General features: G+C 31.9%; 1 protein-coding gene across 3 annotated transcripts in view; it reads left to right on the top strand.

Moving 5' to 3' along the window:
* The window catches only part of LOC126742219 (uncharacterized), a 256,857-nt gene that overhangs the window by 108,176 nt on the left and 123,570 nt on the right, over nucleotides 1-25,111 (top strand). For all 3 annotated transcript variants that reach the window (XM_050448830.1, XM_050448829.1, XM_050448827.1), the window contains exon 5: nucleotides 5,649-5,765. In XM_050448830.1, the coding sequence (XP_050304787.1) occupies nucleotides 5,649-5,765 (117 nt within the window). The remainder of the gene's footprint in view (nucleotides 1-5,648; nucleotides 5,766-25,111) is intronic.

Genomic DNA, 25,111 nt, shown 5'->3' with positions numbered 1-25,111 from the left:
TGGCCTCAGTTAGTTGCCACATATCTATTAAAGACTTGTGTGTGCATTTCTAGCAGCTTTATATTTATAGCCTTAAATGTTTTAAAATATACCTAAATCTGCCTATACCACAATAATTACATTTTAATACTGGAACCTTGGGACATGTAATAAAAAAATTAAAAAATAAATTGTACATCTTGTACTTTCTTTTTAAATTGAAACAATTTGGAAATTTCCTTCATGATGCGTAGCCTCTGGCCACGTATAAGGATTTTCGATCCATTTTTAATACTAGTGTCCATAAAAATTGTACTTAAATTAACTTTGGCAAATTTACAGAGTAAAAACGTGAAAATTGTACTGAGTTCAACCTCTGGGTGGGCAGAACCCACGCGTCATTATACATTTTTTATTTTGAATATAGTACCTATAGTTTTTATAAAAATATAAACCTTTTTCAATACTGTAAAATTTATGCAGTTTTACTAATTTTTTTCTCTGATAAAGCTTTATATATCCAGTATACTTATAGCACAGTAGCTCAATAGTAGATCGATAAGACTTGCGAAATTGTACTGGAAACAACCTGTGCCCAGTTAGAGGGTACGAACCACTGTAAAATTTTTAGAGCCTCATTTTATATTTAAATTAAATGATCTTAGAAAATTTAAATAAATTCATACCGTAAAACGGGGCTACTTTGTGCAGGTTTTGAGGCTTTTTTGATTTTAGGCGCTGCATTTATAATCGAATCAACTTAAAAATAAATATAAATCGAAAAAAATCAAGAGTAACAATACGGGTCATACTTATAACCTGCCTTAAAATAGGGTTTTTACAATAAACCGTTTTCGAAAAAAAAATTAAAAAGATGGGTGCCAAAGTAAGTCTGTGTTTGGGGTTACATTGGCACCCAAACGGAAATGTAAATAAACATAATGTAGGCCCATCCTGGGGTTACTTTGACACCAAATTAGGCTTTTTTTTAGTTTTTAAATAAAACATTCAATATTTTTAATGAAATTTCTATATTCTTAAACAAAATAAACAAAACACTTAAAACTAACAAAAAATATTTTTCTAATATTTGGCACAGTAAAAGAAAGGACTTAATCAAAATAACAGAAATACTAAGCATCTTCACATGCCTCACAGGTATAATATTTTTCTTTAAATCCCTCGTTACAAATACCACAGATCCATTTAAAACAACCATTGCATAGAATCCAGTCTGGTCCAGTATAACCAGACCAATAAGCAGCACAAATTCCGCATTCGTCTTCATTGTGGGTACTTGAGGATGATGGTAGATTGACATCTTTTAATGTCGATTTTTTAAAAATGTTTGCTTTTCCCTTTTCCCGCAATCTTCTTTTTGTCATTATTTTCATTTTCAATTAGTTTTTTCTTGTCTTGCTCCTCTTTAGTTTCTTCACAATCAACTTCTTTGCCGGGAATAATTTTTCGTTCCCGCTTTCGTTTAGGGTTAGTGCTTGATTGTCCACGTGTCTCCTGAAAAAACTCTAATAAACTATCATTCAAAATATCACTCGTAGATGCATCAATTGGAGTTTTTGGCAATTTGGATAAAGGCTGCTGCGGATCATATGAACAAATTCCAGTGGCACGAAATCCGGATTTTAAATTGTCTTCTACTCTTTCCTGTAGAGATCTCCACAAGCGATCCAGAAGATTCGGAAAGAGTTCTTTAGGCAGAGTGCCTTTTACGCGACTGGTCTTTCTCCAATCGTCTAAAATAGCCCTCCATTTCTTTTTCATGGGAGCAAAGAAAGCCACGTCCAAAGGATGCATAAAGTGAGTTGAATTGGGGGGTAAAGGAGCCATATAAATATTATTTTCGGTTGGAGAAAAATGTGAGGCTAGGTTATCACCTAAAAGAACAACTGATTCACCATTACAATTTTCTTGACGTGGGGCAGCAACAGTTTAAAAAACCATACCTCCAAGAGATTCATATCGAACCATCTACTGCTGCTGTTACATCATAAACTGCCCCTAGAGGGCCACCAACAGTCCAATTTTCGTAAATGTTATTGGCTTTATAGACTACCATTGGTGGTAGTAGGATTCCATTTGCGCTTCCGCAGACCATTATAGTTATTGCTGAACGCGAATGTTCTTGAACCCTTTCAACCCTTTTAGTACCCCTACGAACTAAAACTTTTTTGGCCCCGGGATCGTCTGTGAAATTAGTCTCATCATAGTTAAACACTTGTTTCGCAGAAATGGACTCCAAAATAGGTTTAATGTTATCGAAAAACTCTGCACGTGCACGCTTAATATTAAATGCCAATCGAATGCTAATATTATTTCTGGTAATAAATTTTTCAATAAAGTCGGGTCCTGGTCTATTGTTGGGCCATCCAGGAATATTTCTGCCTTGTTTTGTAACATATTTTTGCACGATTTCTCTGGCGTCACTAACAATAACGGGAAAACCCCAATCTGCTACCTGGTTGATGGTCTCTTAAATTAGCCTCTCCTCCTGTTGGATAAGGATGGTGGGGTGACCTACACGACCCTCATGTTTCGCAAACAGCTTATTCTGAAGAGTATCTCTAGGTATTTTCCATGTTTTGGAAGCTCGTACTTGTGACATCCTCCCTTCCCTAACAGCTTGCAATGCATTCGCTAAATTTTGTTCCGTGTAGTTTTTATAGGGCCTCGATCCAGGCAACCTACTATAATTTCGCACCATATTTCGCGCCGCGGAACATACCGACCTGTCTGCCAAAGTTACCCCGTATACCAAAGTAGCCCCGTTTTACGGTACTGATAGAATTTCGGTACATTTTTAATAGTAGCTCCGTGAAGTAATGGCTTAAAAATTTGTACAAGAAATAAATATGGGTGGCCAGAGGCTACACACCACTATCCAATTTTTGTAAAGCCTCTTTTATATTTATATTAAATGATATATGCAAATATATAAGTGATACCATAGTCTCTGTCTATTCATTATTAATTTTTGGTCAAAAGAATCTCTTTCTCTTGTGTTAGTTTGTAATAAACAATTATACCAAGGCACAAGTATATCTCTGCTTCATTTTTCTATTATGGGAAAATTATTATCTAAAACATTTATATAAAATATTTTAATATAAAAAATCAATATTTTAAGAAAAATCGATTCTCATTCGACTTATGTCAATAGAAACTGATTCATCCAACGATCGTATGTTGATCGTGTGTGGTGTAAGCACCAACATACAAGATCAGCTATCTTAGATATATAATATACTATAATCTGTGATGAATCTGTTTTTGCTAATACATTATCAGTTAATGATTTAAGATTATTCTTGTGTAGTCTGACTTTTTGCTCTATTTCATATATTGGCAATAAGTTTTTAAGTATTTGTGTATAAACTCACCAAATATAACACAGGTTCCTCAATTAAAATAGTGTTCAAAGATTTCCTCTAGTTTATGTAACAAAATAGCAATACTCTATTAGTTAAGAGAAAGATACAATCCTTCTTATCAGTAATACTCATCTTCCACATATTGACTAATAGTACTAAATGTCAAGTTGTTTTGTATGAAAATAATGACACCATTGCTTGTCTTGAACTTGAGTTACATCTTACAAAACGATAGTCTTGAAAATAAATTTCAGCATCTTCTATATCTGGTCTACATCTTATATTAAGCTCACATATATTATATCATCATTTTGAAATGCCTGATTCACTAAGTCCATTGTCTCCTCCCTTGCCTTATAAAATTTCTATGACAGTAATTGTTTTCTTCTATAATTCTCAAAGATGTTTTGTTTGGGTCCCTAGAATCAATTTCGTCACAAGAGATTATTTAAACGTTATTCCTCCCAATATGATCTTTCATCTGTTCCATAGTGGTATTTGATACTAGATTGCCCTAATAGAATAGCTGTCTTTTACTCGCAGCTTCTAAGTTTGTCCATATGGAATTACTTCCTTAAATTTCTTATAGGTTTACCTTATTTTAGGTTTTAGCTTGAATCATTTTATTGGCCATTTTATTAGCTGTTCTAATAACTTCTTCTAACTAAGTTCTAACTCTATTTCTCATAGACCTTTGCACATTTTTATTGTACTTTTAATCTTGGCTTCACTACCTTGGATTGTGTATTAATTCTGCCTGTAATGCTACCCTTTAATTCATTTATTAGGTCTTTGTAGTTCACATTTTCAGTTTTCTTTGCAGTTTCAAGTTTTTGTATTTGTTTTTCGTGATTTTAAGTGTACTCTTCATGTTTGCCATGTTTGTGGATGTTAATACTAAAAATAGCACTTGTACATTTACAACAGGAATACAGAAGATTTTTTTGGGTTGTTTGTAGAAGAACTCGTAGCAGCCCATTTTTCTTGCTTTATCCTCCCTACGGCAATCGATTTTGTAGAAAAAGCACTTAATTGTTAAAAATATACTATAGAGAAAAGTCGAAATTAAAGTTACTTTTTACAATAAATCTGCACTCTTCGTTAGGTTTATAGGTAATAATTAATGCTAAATATTCCAATACTATTCACATTTTTCTTCTCCTCCGCAAGATCCTTAATACAATTTTGAATAGCAATAACTCTCAGCTAAAAGAAAGACACCTACGCTACATAAAGAACATTTAATCTTTGCGGACAGTAAAAGATAAAATACAGTGACAGCTATTGTATTTCTAACACTCTGCATATTGAATTGACGATATATAGTCACGTCACGGATTGAACAATCGAAGAAGAGAGAAAAAAAAAGTATCGGACACTTCCTCTTTGGTACTGGCTAATCGCCATAACTGATCGTAATTTTCAGAGGCGTACATTTGGTAATTCCTCTTTAATTATTAGAAACCATTTTTGCTATACCAGTTACTTAAAGCCCATTAGAATTGACATTCATTTTAAAAGCGACATTGATAAAACTAAATTTAACTTTCAGATCTGCTTGATTCAAGCATCAATCATTGTGTTGGCCATTTCTCATCCATCAGGTACCGTAAAGTACTTTTTCAGTACCGTACTTAGAGTGCCGGTAATGATTGTTTAAACAATAGGTTTCACTTGTGCAACCTGCAATGGTCTACTGCTCCGTTGTTAAGAGCTGTGTGAAATATTATACGTGGGTGTAGTTTTTTTTCTTTAAAGTCATGCCGCATTACTGTAATTGTACAAATAATACCCATACCAGCAAGTTTAAGTTTTTTTTTAGTCTGAGCTAAAACGAAAGCTTTTCTTAGCATGCGAGTGGTTGTTCCTCGCGTTCTTTACGGACCGCTAGCGCAATAGAAAAATAACTGTTAGCACACTACTGGAAAATTGATGGTAGAGGGCATACAAAGTATTACAAATTGTTATGTGAGTTTGGGACTTATTTACATTGGACTATTAATAGAAAGTACAACTCCGAAGTCTGTTTTTATGGTTATCCTGAAGATGGCAATATACGTTTGTCGATTTTAACACAAAACCAGACGTCTGTGTAAACGATTAATTTTCTACTGCATCCAACTATTGTCCACGTAAATAATGTGTATCTCTTTCTTCGTTTTTTTTATAGTCTCAGTCGTTTGTAAAGGGTGAAAAATAAAGAAAGATGTACATGTATATATAAATATACCATAATTTTTTTTATATGTATTTATTATTTCTAATAATTGTTTTTTCCAGATGAGAACGAATGCAAATACCGCCCTTGTGACGTGTTTGCACACTGTACTAACACCTTGGGTAGTTTTTCTTGTACGTGCTTCCCTGGTTACCATGGAGACGGATTTCACTGTGAAGGTAAGTAAAAAAATATATATAAAAAAATGAAAAGGGAAAAACAATAATTAAATTAAAATGCATGTAATTAATTAAAAAAGAGATGGGTCAGAAGGACATTACAAGGATAAATTATTAAGAGGAAAATTATTAAGAAATACAAGGATAGAGTTAGAAGAAGTAAAATTCAGAAAAACATAAATAAGAAAACCGAAAAAGTAATATAAAAAATATTGGAATAAGTGAATTATTAACGAAAACTATGGAGAAACTAATATAGTTATGGTAACAAATCATTAAATAAAGTGTTGAAAATAGTTAGAAGGTACACAAAAATAAATAAAATATAAATATTCTAGAGAATATGGTAATAAAAGCAATACGGTAAAGACAATTAGGCTTAAAGAGAAAAAACCAGTAAGAAAATCAATTTTTAATAGTTATTCTATAAAATTCTCAATAGAAACTCCGCTGGTTTTTGTAGATAATTTAACCGGCTATGTATTTTTAGAATTTTTGAAAATATATTTGAGATTTTTTTTTATTTTAAAATACAGTATAATTAAAATATAAGGACATTTTGGAAAATTCAATCAAATTTTTTTTAGTGGTTTATTTCAAGGAATGACCATAAGTCCAAGCTCTTATTAGATATAATTTTCATAATTCGTATAAATATTCTCTTTATAATTGAACTGAATATGTATATTAAGATTTTTTAAAATATTTCTTGAATATTGAGAAAAAACAACTTTGGGAAAAAACGAAAAAGTGAATTAAAAAAGAAAAAACAAGTTTCTTTTTTAATTCAAAAAAGGCCCAAAGGTTAAAAATTTGAGAAAATACAATTCTGAAAGTTTGCTTAACTATTCTTTGAATAATAAGGTGTTGAAAGACGTATGAATACATGAATTAAAACCTTAATATATTGTGCAAAAAAGAACCCGTGTCCAGAGGGTATGCACCAGCGTAAAATTTTTCTCTATAGCCATTATTTTGTACATAAAATGCATGACCAGATACTACGTGTATAACTCCCTTTAATTTAACCTCATTTATAAATAAACTCAAATAATTAAATTAATAAAATTTTAATGGAAAAAACAATAAACTACTAAAGAAAAATTACATAAGGGTAAAAGTGATATTCAGATTCTCCAGGAACATTAGTATACACCCAAAAAAAATATCACAGAAGAACATATCTAATAGAGCTGTTAAACGTAAAAAAAATTTCGCATCCAATTAAGTTATGCATTATTAATGAATGATTGATTCTATCCTAACTTATTATTGCAAGGATCATATTTCTATAATAATGTTAAAAATTATTATATGTATATTTAATTGTACAAATATTCTTTATGTAATTTAACTGGAAAAGATTTTTAGATTACTTAATATTTAGAAATATATATTAGAATTTTTTAGAAAGATTACTTAATATTTTGCTTAAAAAAAATTGAGTAGATATAATTCTGAAGATTTAACTGCCAATCATAGAAGCCAAGCCATGACAGTCATAAAGTTTCTTATTTGCTGTTAAATCTTTAAATATCAATAATCATTAAAGAGCTCTCGTGTGAATTATGCATTAGTTATATTTGTTTTTACATTTTCAAAAAAATATGATACGGACCTTCTTAATAATAAAAAATGAATATTATCAAAATCAATACTTTTATCAGATATCAACAATAGGACTGTTAAATATAAAACGCCTAAAAATAAAATAAAAACTAAAGAGCTGTCGTATCCAATTAAGTTATGCATTATTAACATAACACGTCAGTGTCCGATGTTTTTAACTTAATTTAAATAGATCTGGTTAATAATAATGAAATAATAATATTATAAAAATCAATAATAGGATTATGAAATAAATGTTCTAAAAAAAATTAATGATAGCTTTATCACGAACTGATAGGTATACAAAAGTTAAAAATAAAATAAATAAAAATCGTATCTAATTAAGGTATTTATTAATTGTCAGTTTCTCAATTTTTTAACATCAAGTAAATATGACGCAGATCTTCCTCATAAGGTAAAACGTAAAAGACGTTTCCCTCCCTGGTTTTCGGGGGACATAATTCGTAATATATATAAAACGGAAAGAGCATTTCGTGATTTTAAGATTTCCAAGTCTAATCATCATCTAGAGATATTTAGAGCTCTAACTGCACAAGCCTACAAAATGTACATCCATAGTATTGAGAACAAAATAACCTCCGATCCGAGTGAATTTTGGTCTTTTATTCGAAGCCAACGTAATCAGTCTGAAATCCCCGACTCAATGAAGCTTTTTAACCAATCATACAATACACCTGACAGCATTGTGTCCGCTTTTGGAGATTATTTCAGGAGTGTATACACGAACTCACTTCCCAGCGATCATCATGTCGTCTCTGAACCTCCCTTAACTTGCACAGACGTCGTCGCGCTCGCGGCTACCGACATTATAATGGCGAGCAAGTGTCTAAAAAGCAAAATGACCTCTGGCCCAGATCTAATTCCTAGTTTTTTAGCTAAGGACTGCTCTATTGCACTTACAGACCCTCGAGTGGTCGAAGGCTTTAGATCTGCTTGTTTTTCACCCACCTCTGGAGTTCCTCAGGGCTCTAACTTGGGCCCCCTTCTTTTTAACGTTTTCGCTAATGACTTGATCTCCACCCTCAATTGCTCTCGGTTAGCATATGCTGATGACCTAAAGCTTTTCCATAAGATTGCTTTTATAGCAGATTGTGGTCAACTGCAAGAGAACATCAATACTGTACACCATTGGTGCACTTTGAACCGGCTTAACCTTAATGTTGCCAAGTGTAATGTGGCTAGCTACTTTGTCTTTAATTACTCAGTTAATGGAGAGTCTCTGGCAAGGTCTACCTGTTTTAAGGATCTTGGAGTCACCTTTGACCAAACATTTTCTTTTATCCCTCACATCGAAGATACTGTTTCTAAAGCTACTCGCATGCTGGGCTTTATTATTAGAAATTGCAAACTTTTTTCGAACACTGCCACTGCCAAAACTCTCTACTATGCATTTGTTAGATCCAGGCTGGACTACAGCTCCCTCATTTGGTCTCCCATTTACAACCAGCACATTCACCTATTAGAATCAATCAAACGGCGATTTTACTTAACCATAAAATTGACTGCCCATCCCTTTTGCAAAGGATTTACTTTCATATATCACGCCCAGGATCTAGATGGTGTCCAGCTTTTAACTTGGACACAGCCAGGTCCAACATTCTGTACCAGAGTCCTATTCACTTTATGTGTCAAAACTTTAACACTATTGCTGATTCTTGTGACATTCACCATGACAATTTGGCACTTATTTTGAGTCATCTGTGAATGGTCGGTGAGGGAGGCTAGGTTATTTAGTTTTTATTTATTTAGTTTTTAGTTTGAATACATTTATTTACTCATTTTTTTTCTGCTCTTTTGATTTAAATTAATTCTTGATTCTTATCCTAATTTAGTGTTGATTTTTTAATATTTATTTTCTTAAACCCATTACTTTTTTTTATTATATAGCAATTCTTTTATAGTTTAGTTGCATGAATCTAATACAGTTTATGCATTCGTACTTGTACATTTGCATATTTATGTAACCTGTTTTATTTTAAAAAAATTATAGGGTTGTGACTTATCACTAACAGATCTACTAAATATAAAAATCCCAAAAATTAAATAATAAATAATTAATTTTTATGTATTCAATTAAATTATACAACAATTATGTCAGTTTCTAAATTTTTTAACCTCAAGCAAACATGACACAGGTCTTTCTTATAATGATAAAATAACATTATCAAAAAATAATTGATGTTATTGTTCCATAGCACTAATATACAGAAAAGTAACACTAATACTAATATATACTTTGTTAAAAAATATTTTATGAAGTAAATGGAATTTCATTGACCAAAATTCGACTACGAATAATAAAGAAATATGAAAACTAGAGCAATTTATATGATGAAATAATTTCAATTTTTTAACTCTATTTTTACTAACTCAGCGTTGCATTTTTCATATACAAGTGGTGACGTATTAATTATTTTAAGTAAAACGGCCTATATATTTTTTATTTTATTAGCAAGATTCTAATTTTTTTAGACAGTGGATTTATGTTTATTGGTTTATTAGATATTTTTGATTTTAACTTTATTCAATAAAAAAATAACACTTTTTTATCATAAATTAAATAAATATTAATATATTTTATTATCACTGTCACATATTTTATTAGGCAAAGAAGAGCAAATCTGAAAATGTTCAGTTCTATTTTTTCAAATTCAAAAATGTATTCATCAAATTTTAATTGAAACGAAAGGTTCTAAATAAAATAAATGGGGTTTTGAACTAAAAATTAAATTAAACAATAAATAAAGATCGGTTGCATCCAATTAAGTTGTGCATTTATCACCCTAACCAGTTATTTCTAACAATATAAATAATGATAAAAACGGTAATATCAAAATACTTCAACAAGGCTTCACAGAACAATAATAATACCATTATTGTTAATATTACATAAACTGTTGCAAATTTGTTTCCTCCAACTGTAACAGATATTAACATGCATTTACGTCGACGTCGTAGAAAATGATCGTGTAATTTGAGTTAAGGCAGTAGATATTTCCAGCAGTTTTGTTTATTTTTAAAACGGTAACGGTTCTACAATTAACCTCGCCGATTTGCTAAATGAACCAAGTTATTATTTTAACGACCGGTGTGAAACACACGCGCTTTCCTAACGGATTTTATATATAACGTGTGATTTGCATTCTATGATTCTGTGGATGTCTCGATTAGATTGGTCTTAACTAATAAGGAAATACCATAATGTAGGTTCTATAATAAAAACTAAAACGGCGAATGATCGTAAAAGTCTAAAGCGTAAATAAGGCATAACTTAAATGGATACGACAACTTTGTATTTATTATTTAATTTCGAGGAAAAATTCCAAACATGAAGCATTGCCATTCAATTTCCTATGATTCATATCGTACTTATGGTCGACGAGTTATACCATCAAAGAGTCACTCTATTATTTATATTCCCGTTGTATAACAACGAGTGGGTACCTCCGGTACTTGTCTCGCATCTTAACGACAAAAGGTTAACAATTTTGAAGATGTGTCCCATTTTCACGCGTGTAATAAATAAAGAAAAAGAACGGTGCGTACCATTTGATGTCGTTACGATAACGGCTAGTTTTTGAGTGGTTTTTATGGTATCACTCGGTTTTATGGGTCTAGATTTGGGCGGTACTGTGTTCCTTTTAAAATTTAAATAAATGTTGTTTTCTCGAATTTGGTGATATTAGCAAACGCTTTAGCAGAAGAGAATTCAAAAGGTCACGAATATAACACACTTTAATGAAGATTGATTATCTGGTAGTTCATAACGAAGTTTTACTAGTAGTTTATCATTTAAGTAATTAGAAGCGGAAAAAGGGTGACAAATTGACAAGTGTGTGAATATCTGACCGATTAGAAGATGCCTTTAGTTATTCGGCTATGAATAATAAATTTTTTTATTGGCAAAGTCACATTTCAAATACATTTTTTTATATTAGGAATTGCAGCATGATTTATAGTTTTTTAGATATCATCATTAGAACAGCTTCTGAGAATTACATATTTAAGGAATAGCAACTTTAAGAAAGATTATAAATACGTCGTTGTATTTTTTTAGAGTGATTTTCAGAAGGTATTGATTAGGTCTGATGATGTCTTTAGGTGCGAAAGACGTGTAATCTATTTTCACATTGAATTCAAGACTTAAACAAACTTGTAGAGTTCTTGTAATACGTAAGTCTCTTTAAAAATTGAAAGACTAGCAATCTTTGAAAATTATCAACAAATGCTTGCCATATTTAAGGTTTCTAGAATAAATCGAGGTTTTTGTTAATTCTTGGACAATCTTTTGCAAAAGTCTGATGCAAAATTCCATATCAAAAACGATATTGCATCTTCTATGGACCCCTTAACTAAAAAAAGATAATAGAAAACAAATTAACGTTATTCGCATTGATTGATAGATAAACATCTTACTTCATTCAAAGCAAATAGTTTTCAGTTCGTAGAATTGAAAACAAATCAAATCTTAAAGATTGAATTCTTTATTAAGACCCCGTTATGGTTTTATTAATAACGATCGCGGGACATCTTTGTTCAGTCATTGCAACAGATGTCAAAACGCAAAACCTGAGTACCGCAAAATTATAATAACATACCTAACCGTAAGAGAGACAATATATTTTGCATATACCGCTACCACACATTGTTCTACGTAAATGACGTTAACAATTCGCATTTGGAGATACTAAATTCTATTTAAATTCGTAGTAATACGATGTTTCATTATTCAGTTTTTAATTTTATTTACCAATGCAATAAATAAAAATTAGGGTTTAGACAATGTATGGAATGTCAATCGCCATTATACAGTTTTATGGCTTACGAACAATTTTTCTTAATTATATTATGCATTATACCAAAAGAGACGTCTATATCATTTACTACTTTCCAAACTTGGACAAATTCAAATGATCTTATCTAGTAAATAAGATACTGGCTATCCGGGATTGATTCACAGTTAGTTACAGTCGATCAGCAATTTTCCTACAATTGGTTACGAACTTGCGGTCACTGTACGTGTATTTCATTATGTGGGAAATGGATCGAATTGAAAATGATTTTTTTTGTTTTAATTTAGACCCACTAACACATTTTTTTTTCAAATATTGCGTCATCTAACGTTTGTGCGGAACTTCTTGTTTTCTACTAGTTTACATGCGTATAAACTAGATTATGAACAGCATTTCTTTACCAGTTACATTAATCTGTTATATTTTACATACGTAATGGGTTAATAGCACTAGTTATTTTAATGAAGAAATATTTGCCATCTTAAGCGTTCATGACATCATATAAATTGTAATTATGTTTTTTTTATTATATTACTTAATAGAGAAGATTTCAGTGCAGGTAAGATGGTGTATTTAAACAGAATCGTTATCCAGTTGGACAGTGTAGAACAGGTTAAAGCGTCTCTTCCAGTTGAGGAATATGTTATTTCCATATCCAGCTGGTGAGAGCTAACTTAAAATGGAAAAATTTTAGCTTTTAAAGGTCTTGAACAGTGTCAGTTTCAATTTGCATCAATAAAAATATTATAAGGTGAATAGAAAAATGACTTGTAAAAGGTATAGAAATATTTATCCAGTTTTTAAACTCGATTACTAGACCTTAAATATTTGATGAAATTTCTGAAAAATCACTGATTTTCGTCCATATTATTCAATCTACCAACGCTGTTTTTATATTAAATATTTATATATAATATTGTATCAAATTGAAATAAACAGTATTATTAAATTAAATATTGCATATATATTTGCTGCAAAAACATTGTTTTTTATTAATAGAACTCTTACCCCCCCCCACCCACCCCACACATTTTCCCAGTAAGAAATTCTTTTGAAAAATCAACGTTTTTTGTCCATAATATCCAATCTAATAGCACTGTTTTTGTATTAAATATTTATTAATATAATTATATTAAATTTAAATAAACAAACTGTGATTAGATATTAACGACGAAACCAGTTGGTGTTCATGCGTATTATTTTAGAAAACAATGATTTCTGAACACAATTTCTTACTGGTAAGTTATGTAGGGTGGGTGGAGGGTTAAGGATAGAGTTAATGAAAACTATAATTGACTAATGAATTTTTCAAAATAAACAAAGACTGAACAGCAAATAATTAGAAGAAACTATCAGTAATTCAACATCAGCAAAGAAAATAATAGACAACGATCACTTTTTTTATAGCCAATTTCAAAATGAATTTGATTTTATTTACCAATGCAATAACTTAATATGCAGAAAAAGAAGAGCCCAGACAATGTACGGAATGCCAATTAGAACTTCCGAAGTTCCACTACTTATATTTTATTTCATTTCCCAATGCATCATCAGTCAACAAATGAATATGCAGAAAAAAGCCAGGACACAAAGATTTTATTTATATAATGAGACCATACTTCTCGACTTATCTACTTTCGTCTTTATGGCTTACAAACCTGTAATAAGACACATTTTTTTAATCACGTTATGCGTCATACCAAAAGAGACATTTATATCATTTGCTACTTGCCAAACTTAAGCAAATTCAAATGATCCTATCTAGCAAATAAGATATTGTTATTTAACTAGATCAGTAAATACCCATGTTGTTTTGTGTTCTGTGTGCGCCGAAAGACATAGCTTATTTAGTTTCCTAATCCATCGTCAACTTGCTGCTTGGTCTAATGTGAAATTTGTACTCTTTAGCACGAGGTAAGCTGATAGAAGTAATAACATCCAGGAATGATGGCTTCGTTGAATGCCTTTTTTTCAGTATTGGACAGGATTCCGTCAGATACGTTGATTACGGTTTTTTCGTTCGGGGAGCTTGGATCCGTCTTACTTATGCATGTAGTTTTTAATTTTTAAAACTTTAACTGGTGTTTGAATTTCAACATTCCCGTCAACTTTTGATAACTATAGTCAATCTTAGCAAATATTGTGTGTGCTAAATATCAAAGACATTGCCATATATAAAAGCAGAAACACTGCATTACTAAAACTATTTTTAGAAAATTGATTTTTCTCTTAATCGATGTTACAAAATTTTCAAAAATTTCCATATCTGATCAAAATTTCCAGATCTGGAGATACATCTCAATACAGTAATCATAAAAAATAAAATTCTGCTTTGCTTTAAATTCTTTCAAATTAATTTTTCAGAATGAGCAAAGACAAATCGGCAAATATTTAGAAGAAGTTATTAGTAAATCAGTATTATCAAATGAAATAATAGGCAATTCAGTAAAAAACCAGCATTAAAAATTGTTCCGGAGATACATACCAATACCAAATACCATTTACCTGCAGGTTTATCTTCAGAAGTAAATGGTAATATTGGTCAAAGTAAAAGGCTTATAAGGCGTAGAAGACTTTTTATTTGATGCAAACAAAACTCGATCGTGCATCAGCAAATCCAACCCTGACAGGCGCCATTGTAGAGCCAGACAGAGAGATTGAGCAAAGAAAATATACTGAGATACACTATCCATTAAAGGTAAATCATTGACGTTAATTAGGAAAATGATTGGTTCCAGGATAGATATCTGGGGCACACCAATATTAATTTCTCTCGTCACTGACAACACTCCATCAACCCTGATTAAATATGATTTAATAAGTTGCCTACTATTGTAAGAATAATTATAACATTTCAGAAGGAGGCTATGCGACACACAGTCAAAAGCCTTGCTAAACTCACAAGACACAGAAGAGAAGTAATCCATCCCAAACTGATGATAGATTGTGTAGTATCTTTCCTAGCCCTTAAGCCATAATGACACCTTATAAATAATTTATTGTTTTCAAAGTATGAAATTGTTTAATTGGACATACAAGTTTCATATTGTAATCATGAGACATTTTTAAAATAAACAACGACTTTAACGCACTGATCAGCAAGTAAACGGAGGGAAATAATAGTAGAATTACAGCAAATAATGGCAAAAGGTGATCTAACTGTGAACGCAAATGATGGTGTGATATTTGTAAAAAAGCGATTATGAAAATTAACAAAAGTTGTAAGACAATGATCAGTAACAAACTAGAAGCCAAGCTTCATTCCTGATCAAGCTCTATCTTATCAGTATCATGTCAAAAAAAGACTCAACGTTATTAAAGATCAACTTAATCAGCGTCAAATAACCAATTTCACTAAAGCCACTTCCCTGAATTCTTCGTGACAAATCACCCTGTACAATCTAAGGTTAAATGCCGACCCTGCGAATAATGTTATAGTTAAAAGACCATGGCGAATCGTTAGATAGTGCCTTCAAAGTATCGTAGTGCCGGCACCGTCCGTCAGATTACTGGCCATCCTAATACCTATAGTTCTTCTTCTTTCTAAGATCAACGGCCTTCCGAGATCAATGAACCAACTTTGCGAGCGCTCAACGATTGACGTAACTTTTCACTATTAGCCTACTAGTTTATTTATTGAGATTAACAAGTGTTTTTTCAGAATTTTCGTATTACCAACGGATCGTTTATAGCCTTAACGTGTGCCATTTAGGCATAATGATAAATTTTTTTATTGGCGCAACCTTATATGAACTGCCACAATTAAATCTTTATCAAAGATTAAATTTTTTAACGTTTTCCTGCTTGTCGATTTACAGTTAGTAATTAACACTATTGAGCTGATGTTTTGATAAAAAAAACAGGTGGCGACGTTTATTTATACAAGGTCGATAACCATCAAGATCTTCTTAAATTAATTTTTGACTGATTGTTTTAGAAAAGGCAATTTATTTTCGGTTTTAATTTGATTTTTATCTTACGTTCAAACAGATCTGCATATTAAGAACTGCCTTATGATACAGCATGGATGTTATGTACCTTTCAGATCAGTTTGTTAAGCTAGTAGTATTCCCACCTATATTCATATTCTAAGATTACTAGTATTTACGATAGTTTGACTAACTTCACTGGCAAGTAGCAAATATTTGGAGTTATTGTTTATTAAGAGAAATCGATCAGTATTAAATAATTTAACAGCCAAAAAAGGGAAAGAACTTCTAAATCTAGTAGTTCGATGTAGAGGAATTTGAAATCATATAATACTTCTGAGGTTTAGATTACGTAGGTATTGTCTAGGTGTAAAGAGTTCAAACAGTTTAAAATTAAAAATTATTTTAAATATTCTTATTAAATTCAGTAACAATGTCTGTATCGCTTTTATTTTCTACCGCAATATTTACTTCTTTTGAGGTTAAAATACTGAAACGTTTACACTATAAAATAGGACTGGTAAGTAATAAAACTCTCCAACATCTTTTACTACCGGTATCACGTAATCAAGGTATTTACGTTCCAGGATACAAAAGAACAACCTATGGTCCGTTGGATAAGCTAGACTTATCCACTTATTACATTCAGATCGTTTTCTATACATATAACACCAATAAGGAATAATTACTTCTAGATATCCAAGTTTGCACAGAAATAATCTGTTTTAAGCTAAACATTTGTATAATGCCTTCAATAAATCTAGCCTCAGTACTTAATTACTCAGTACTTGATTAGTTTATTAGAAGAGCTACGACCTTGCGGATGGTATCATTGGATTCAGAATGACAAAACCGTTGGAATTTTCCCGAAAGCTCCCATAGAAGCCGAGATATCGACCTTCAAAGTTTGGGTTTTTTCATTTTTCGGGTATACCCCCCGTATCGAATTTTTTCACCAAAAATTGATTTTTTTTCGAAATTAAACTAAGTATACCAGCGTCTTATTTGAGTCACCTAGATTACGAAAACACCGGGTTATAACAGGATCCGAGCAGAACTAAGGGAATGAGAGCACTTTGAAAATCCTGAAAAAGTCGTTTTGGACGTCCGTTTTTAAGGCCAAAAATTGGCATCAAAAATGCCATATCTCAGCTATTAGAAGAGCTACGACCTTGCGGATGGTCTCGTTGGATTCAGAATGACGAAACTAAGACAAAACCGTTGGAATTTTCCCGATAGCTCCCATAGAAGCCGAGATATCGACCTTCAAAGTTTGGGTTTTTTCATTTTTCGGCCAAAAAACTTCTAAAAACTTCTAACCTGTTGAGCGGTCCTAAAACTTTTTTGCCTTTAATATTTACTTCCATTTACAAATGTTTAATGTTCTCATCATTTATCACCATTGACACATCTATCACCAAGCACTTTAGTCTGTCTATCCAGCATACATACACCAACCCCACCACTAGGAGTGAGTCTATCTTTTTGAAATAAATTTTAACCATCAACCTGAAGGCAACCATGTCTTAATTACTGTAAAGATTTATTTTGATAAGTAAGGCATTTGCAATCCCACCCAAAGTTGCGTGGTCACCAGAAAGTATGGACATTATTCGATTTTGCGTTAATTCTAGAACAACAGAAATATTTAAAGGACGTTTCCTTACATTGCTTGATGCACTATGTTTTTGGAGCACCTAGAGCACGCTGTTTCTTTATCACATTTTCAGATAGAATTGAAGATACTGCAAACATTAGGAGTATCTTCTATTCTCCAACCCATTAAACCCTCTGCAATAGTCATAACTTATGTAACTATGGCCCGCAACCATGGTGCGTTCTTAAGTGTCACGATCAACCTCAAATAAATAGCAGAATATAATATTTTTACCTCAGAGTGATTTCATAGATATGATCTTCAAGGTGCGGACTTATTCTGCTGTATCAACAAGTCCTCCAGCATCTGAGGGTCATAATTTTCAGTTTTTCCTGAGATTTTTACTCTATTACTAAGATGGCCAACTGCTTTAACGCCATATTTATCTAGTAATTTTCCAGTTACTAATTAAGCAACGGGATTAAGGTAATTAAGCAAATCACTTCTTGTAGTATTTAGGCTCTGAGATAAATCATTTGGTTTTATTAGCACTAAATATTATGATGTAGCAACGGTAGGAAGAGTTTTGGGGCCATCTGATTGAGAAATAGCACCGACTACATTTTTATCAAAGCAACTTAGCTTACTGACCTTATTATGCAGAACAGATATTTTAGAGTTAACAAAATCCAAAGCTATAGGTTGCTCTTTATAAGTTTTCTATATTTAATAGATTTTGACATCATATACCAAATTATTTGTTTCCTCTTTTCCGACAGAGCACCGTATAGTTGATCTCTCTAGAAGATATTGATATTTCCTCATTTACACTTTTTTATTCCTTGATTAATTTTCCTGCTTTTTGCTGTTTCTTATGATCTTTTTAAACCCCAAAGCATTACAAATAAAATTTCTCAATAGATTTGAAATTTGGATTTCTGTCTTGGAATTCAATTAGGTTAACTATATATTTTACTATTGCACTCATAAACTTTTTCCATCATCCATACGTTACAAACACGGTCGACTAATTAGACAAATTAGTTGTAAATAGATTACAGTTAATTACCTCTCCTATATTTCCTTCGCGATGTCGTTTATTAACCAAATCTAATTTGACTCTTCCTTTATTACCACCTGCACGACATTCCTTACTAGGTTCATTTCTTCTTGGTTTGAGGAAGAGAGTTTCGCATAGAAAATTAATTACCAACTTCCCATGCAATTTTACTCTGTTAATGTCAGTCATCTGAGTGCGCTAAGTGACTTTTATCATTTCAAGGGAAATGAGCGCGTGCCCGCTCGAGGAATAAATTGTACGTACTGAGTACTCTCATATTTTAATTGATGTAAGTAAAGAGTTAATTGTTGTAACGGTACCGCTTGTCCGCTCTTTCTCTCCAAGGATGTGAGCGGACAGGAATGGGTTCTTTGGGCGGTTAAAATGTTTCTTTGTTTAATTGAATCGGGTAACAAAAACATGCAAATTTAATGAATGTTTACATATAAAATATTTTTTGTTTATAAGTTTTCAAGTTCATTGTTCTTAGTAGACAATCAATTGATTAAAAAGTGTCTTATTTTTATATAAGTTTTTGTGAAAAAAATCGAATTTGCAGCCGAATTCTCTAGTTTACTTTTAATTTTTGAAGAAATGAGATTGAAAAAGCTTTAAAACGTATGAAAGATTCACTGGATGTTGAGGAAATGAACTAAGATGACAAATAACTCTAACTACAAACACACTAAAAATATACCTGAAGTCAGTAACAATTCCTAAGAAACGTAGCGCTAAACAATACTCAGAATATCGTTTAATAAGTTTTATGTAAGATCTTTTTAAGGGTTATACACCAACGTATATAAAGGGTGTTTCAATAAGAATGCGAGATTTAAACTGCGCGCCATATTTGACATTCCTAATGTCACATAATTATGACGTGACAGATCGAAATTTGACAGATGGGAGTTATATGGTCTCTATACCCAAAAATTACCACTGCCTGATTGCCGCCATTTTTATAGTGGTTGTGTCCTTTTGATGTTGGTCACTCTGAACATTTTCAGTGTTGCCAACAAAAATTATATGAAATAACGGTAATGAAGTTGACGACGCTGACGTTTAGATAGCGGATTGCCTAGTTTTTGGCGATTTGTAAACTACGCTTGAGTATATCGTCTGCAAGAGGCGATATAGCTTCCTCCTTACTTAATACGTGGAACACCGTCCTTATTTAAACGTATTTGGTTCACTGTTTCTCAAAACCGACTAATTATGAATTGTCTGTCTATGTTTATGGTAGTTCATAGTAGAGTTGTTTATTTCTACTATATAAACCCTTGCTAATTACAAACCAACATCAAAAGGACACAATCATGTAAAACCGCCGGGCCACTTGTAGTGGTCATTTACTTTTCATTGAGTTGGCAGTCAAGGTATTATTAAGTTCGTGGAGTTAGTAAACATGGAGTAATACAAGAAAAAAGAACGCGTCCTGTCAAAAATAATTATCAAAATAGGGAAAGTCTAATTGTCACTATTCCTAAATGTGTCCAATGTTCGATCGACATAATGGTCGAATAACGTAATTCATCTACTATAAAAAGAATAACCAAAAAATTGAAAAGTAGTGGTTCGGCTAGTGATGTGAAATTCATTCAGATCTGAAAACAAAACTCAAAAATCCAGTACAAAATCCAATTGACTCAACAACTTCCCAACTTCTACCATCAGACCATGAACAGCGAAGAGAATTTACCAAGTGGATCCTTGATCAACCTGCTGATTTTGCAAACAAAATCATTTTCAGTGATGAGACCCATTTTCACCTCAATGGCTTCATTAATAGGTAAAACTGTCGCATTTGAGCCTTAGAAGTTCCACAAATGATTTATCACAAAGCGATGTATCTGTCACTGTATGGGGTGCATTATGTTCTGAAGGAATAACTAGACCATTTTTCTTCAAAAACGAAAAAGGTAATAGGTGCAGTAACAATGAATGGTGAACGTTATCGTGTTATTATAACACAGTTTCTTGTGCCTCATTTAGAAGCTATTGATCTTGGGGTTTGATCATGTGGTTTCAGCAGGATGGTACCACATAATATAATAATAATAATGTTTATTAAACAATATACATAATATACTTATTAACCAATACAATAAATAAAAAGTATTAACGTTTAGAAATATCACTGAAGCACACTATAAGCACTTGTGCGTGATTTGTGGTTACATAATCGGGTAAATGTCAAATTTAGGTAATTATGTTCTTATTGGGTAAACTGACTATAACCGGGTTAGAAAGTTCGTTTCAGGGTACACTCAGAACAATATAAACCTATAAGTTGATATTTCAAAACACCCTGAAACAAAAACCATCTATTGGATGTATTTGAGATTTATTAAATCATTAAAAACTTCTCTACCCTTCAAAAATGTCCAGTTTTTGGCTTTGCGTTTAAAAGAGTTAAAGCCTTCAACCATCCTTAAATCATTTGGGAGCATGTTATACAATCTCGGAGCAAAATATTTTAAGCTCCTCTGTCCATGAGTTTTACGAGTCGTGGTTGGATATGCCAAGTTGTTTTGTCTAGTAGATGAATTTTGGTTGATATTTAACTTTATATTGTTTTTATTTATATATTTAAGGATTTCTAAACAATAGAGTACAGTTAGACGCAAATCTAATATCTTACTGTCAGATCAGTGGGATATATTCTGTCTCTGCCATAAATGATTTTTAAAAACCATTTTTGAATTGATTTTAATTTTTGTATATGTGTTTCAGAAACGCTTCCCCATCCCAAAATACCATAAACTAAATGACTTTGTACAAGAGACATATATACAATTTTGAGAAAAGTCCCCTTAACTTCTGAACCATTTCATCGACATGAAGGTCCCATTTCAACAAATTGTCAATTTTAATACCGACATATTTAAAAGATGTTGCTTCGGGTATTTCACAATCCCCAATATTATACAGCCATGTCATACCGCTTGTGAAACATTGACGATCTTGCAGGAGTTTGCTCCTGGTCATGTCAATGTTTAATTGGGTGATCAGAATTGGCCTCCCTGGTCTTGCGATTTAATGCCTTTAGATTTCGGGCTGTGGGCTTATCTGAAGGTTTAGGCCAATAAGCTAGCAACAATGTATCAATGAAATACCATTACATGTATACAATAATGTTATTGAAAATTTCGTTAAATATCTTGTAAATGGCCGTGGCGGCTAAGACAAGTTTCCTATTCATAAATAAAGGACCACAAGTGCGTATTGTCACATAAATAACAATTTTAAGTATAGTCAATTTATTAGTAAAAAAAAACTAAATCTATTCATCTTATAAACATATGTATAGGGTGTCCCATTTTGGGTACTTTTGCGAGATATCTCCGTGATTTTTAGAGATAGAGTCTTGCGGTTTTCGCGACACTGTGCTACTTTTTTGTACTAACTAAAGATGCCGTCAACAAAATTTTCATAACCCTTTTAGTTTTTAAGATACAGGGCATTTTTGAAAATTTTGCATTTTGGGACCCCCATCGTATGCCAAAAATGGCAGCATTTGAAAATTATGAAAAATATGATATGCTTGTATGTTTTATACAAAGCGATGAAAATGCTGAAGAAGTTTCGGAACTATATTTGCATAGGTTGTTTTGTAGACTTTTTGATTTTTACTTTCAAAGAAACTGAAAGATTCTCTGTTGATATACATTAATTGGAATATTTTGAAATTTGTTGCATTTTTGATGAAGCAATTTAAGTTTTTCTTAATTTTCTTAACACCCTAAAAATGTATTTAAAAAATAAATTTTGGCATTTCTGGTGGACTATTTTAAATTGTGGAATTTTTGATATTTTTAAGACGTTTTTAGTTGGAAAATTTCCGTTAATTTTTATTGGAACTTTGTCCTAAATAAGTCCTAAATAAGCTGTAATAAGATTTTTTTTTCACTTATTTGCCCGATATTTTTTAAAATATTTTAGTGGAGTTCCTATTTTAATTTCAGGTATAAAAAATATACAAAAATTTAGAAAGAGCTTTAACTATACCTAGAACTATCAAAAATGGGTTTTCCTGGTTAAAGAAATCTCTTTAAATAGCGTTAAACCTTTTCAAATGACAAGGCATTTATATATTCTCCAAATGGGTAAAGTAAAAGTGTATTTTTCCAAAAAAACTGGCTTCAACTGCCTGGAAGTAAAAAATAATTAAATTTGTATTTTACTCCAAGTTAGAAGCCGTTATATGACTACCTACCAATTTCTAATGTTGTAATTTTATGCTTGGTAGATATCCAGAGAGAAGGCAACCGTTTTTTGGTATATATTTCATTTAAAGAACAAAATTCTTGAGCACGGATCTTTTGTTTAGCCATGTCCTAAAGCATACAATAAAGAAAATAGGGAAAAAAAAGAAATAAATGTTTTATAGAAGCGACACCCTCGAGCTCACGCAGAAAAATCGAAAAAGAAATTGGAATGCCAAAAACTGACTCACAACTAGATGGTACCTAGACATACTTGAGGAAGTTATTCCAAAACTTCTGGAAAATATCCCTCTAGCACAATATAACACTGTCTACCTACAAAAAAATGGCGCCCCAAGTCATAACTCTGGGCTAGTAAGGGCATTTCTTGAAAATAACCTGTTAGATCCTCCATGGTCCCCCGATCTCTCGATTTTTTTTTTTTTTATGGGGGTATATACAAGATCAAGTGTATAAAAGACAATGCAATAATCTAATAGAACTTCAAGACGCAATTCATTTAGCATTTCATTAATCTGAGTAGGAGACAAATTATTATTTTGAATGCAATTCAAAGGGTTACAAAGATGTGCCAATTTTGTATCAGAGAAGATGGTGGTCATTTTGAACATCTCTTGTAAAAATGTTGTTTTGTTATACGGTTGTTTTCTTATAGTGTTTATTAAATTTATATAAATGCTTTTTATGTTCTTTTATTACAAAAAAAATAAAAATGATACAATTCGTCGTTATTTATTTATAACTTGTTATTTGTCTATTATTGTTATTCATGGCCTTTAAATTATGCATTTAATTTAAAAAATTGTTAGTTATTTGCGTATTTTTAAAAATATGTCCATACTATTATATATTTTTGAAAAGGAAAAAAAATCCAATATTATGACCTATAAATATACAGGGTGTTTAAAAAAACATAAGTTTATAACTCAAAAACTATTATTCAAAAAAAAATATATCTACACCACTGGATTCTACGGAAAAAAATCTATAAGAATAAGTTTTTACTTTTACAAAAACTTCAAAAATAACGGAGATACGAGGGGGGTCCTAAAATGCAAAAATTTCAAAAATGCTCTGTATCTTAAAAAATAAAAGGTCTATAAAAATTTTGTCGCAGTAACAATAACAGTGTCGCGAAAACCGCAACTCTCTATCTCTAAAAATAACGGAGATATCCCGCAAAAGTACCCAAAATGGGACACCCTATACATTATTTTATCATGACAATATAACAACTCTAATTCTAGAAGTTTAGTGGTACTTTAATATTAAATAATTCTATAAAATTTCATACAGGAGCAGCATCTCCCCATATATCCAACTGGTATATATAACTCCCAACAGATCGGACTATTAATACATCAGCCTCTTTGACACTGAATAGTTTGTATAAGGAATTACCATCGTCATGCCTTACTGACTTTTCTTATTAGCATGATAAACACGTCGCAGCTGTGAAATACCCGAGATGTCACTGGCACGTTACGCTAAATATAAGAAATTTAGTCCTAAAAAAAAACGACAAACAGTACTCAGAAGATTGCATCCATCAAATTCACCCACATAAGACTATCAAGCATAATTACAAAATAACCCACGTTATAAGCCGTAAATCCTCGGGGGGGCATTTCGCATTTTCCACCTCCCTCGCGCGACCTGTTATTACTCGGTACTGCCACGGGTACTACAAGCCATTTACAAGGCCCGTTCTAGTCCGCGTACCTATATTTTCTATCTGCCCCTGTCATAATTTATAGGCTGTAATAACAATTTCTACTTTGGCGCGTACCGTCTTACGGTAAAAAGAATTTTATTGGTATGAAATTGCGTGCATCGCGCGCGCTAGTCAAACCAAGAAGTCCGTATGTATGTTGTACGTACGTACCTTGGAGGGCATAGCCATTTTCTGGGGCAATGCTATGCAGATTAATATCACCGTATACTAAAGTGATGATTGTGTGATGAGAAAAAAAAACACGTGAGCTCTGTGTCTATATAATTTTTGTAATTATTGTATATAGGAGAAGGCTGAAGAAGTAATTTAACAGCTGCGGTCTACCTTATGATTATCACGTTTACTATTTGTTAGAAAAGGACATGAAAGGTAGTTGA

The sequence above is a fragment of the Anthonomus grandis genome, chromosome 11, assembly GCF_022605725.1.
Source record: "Anthonomus grandis grandis chromosome 11, icAntGran1.3, whole genome shotgun sequence".
NCBI lineage: Eukaryota > Metazoa > Arthropoda > Insecta > Coleoptera > Curculionidae > Anthonomus > Anthonomus grandis.
Note: the sequence above shows the minus strand (reverse complement) of the source record. Positions and strands in the feature narration are given on the sequence as shown.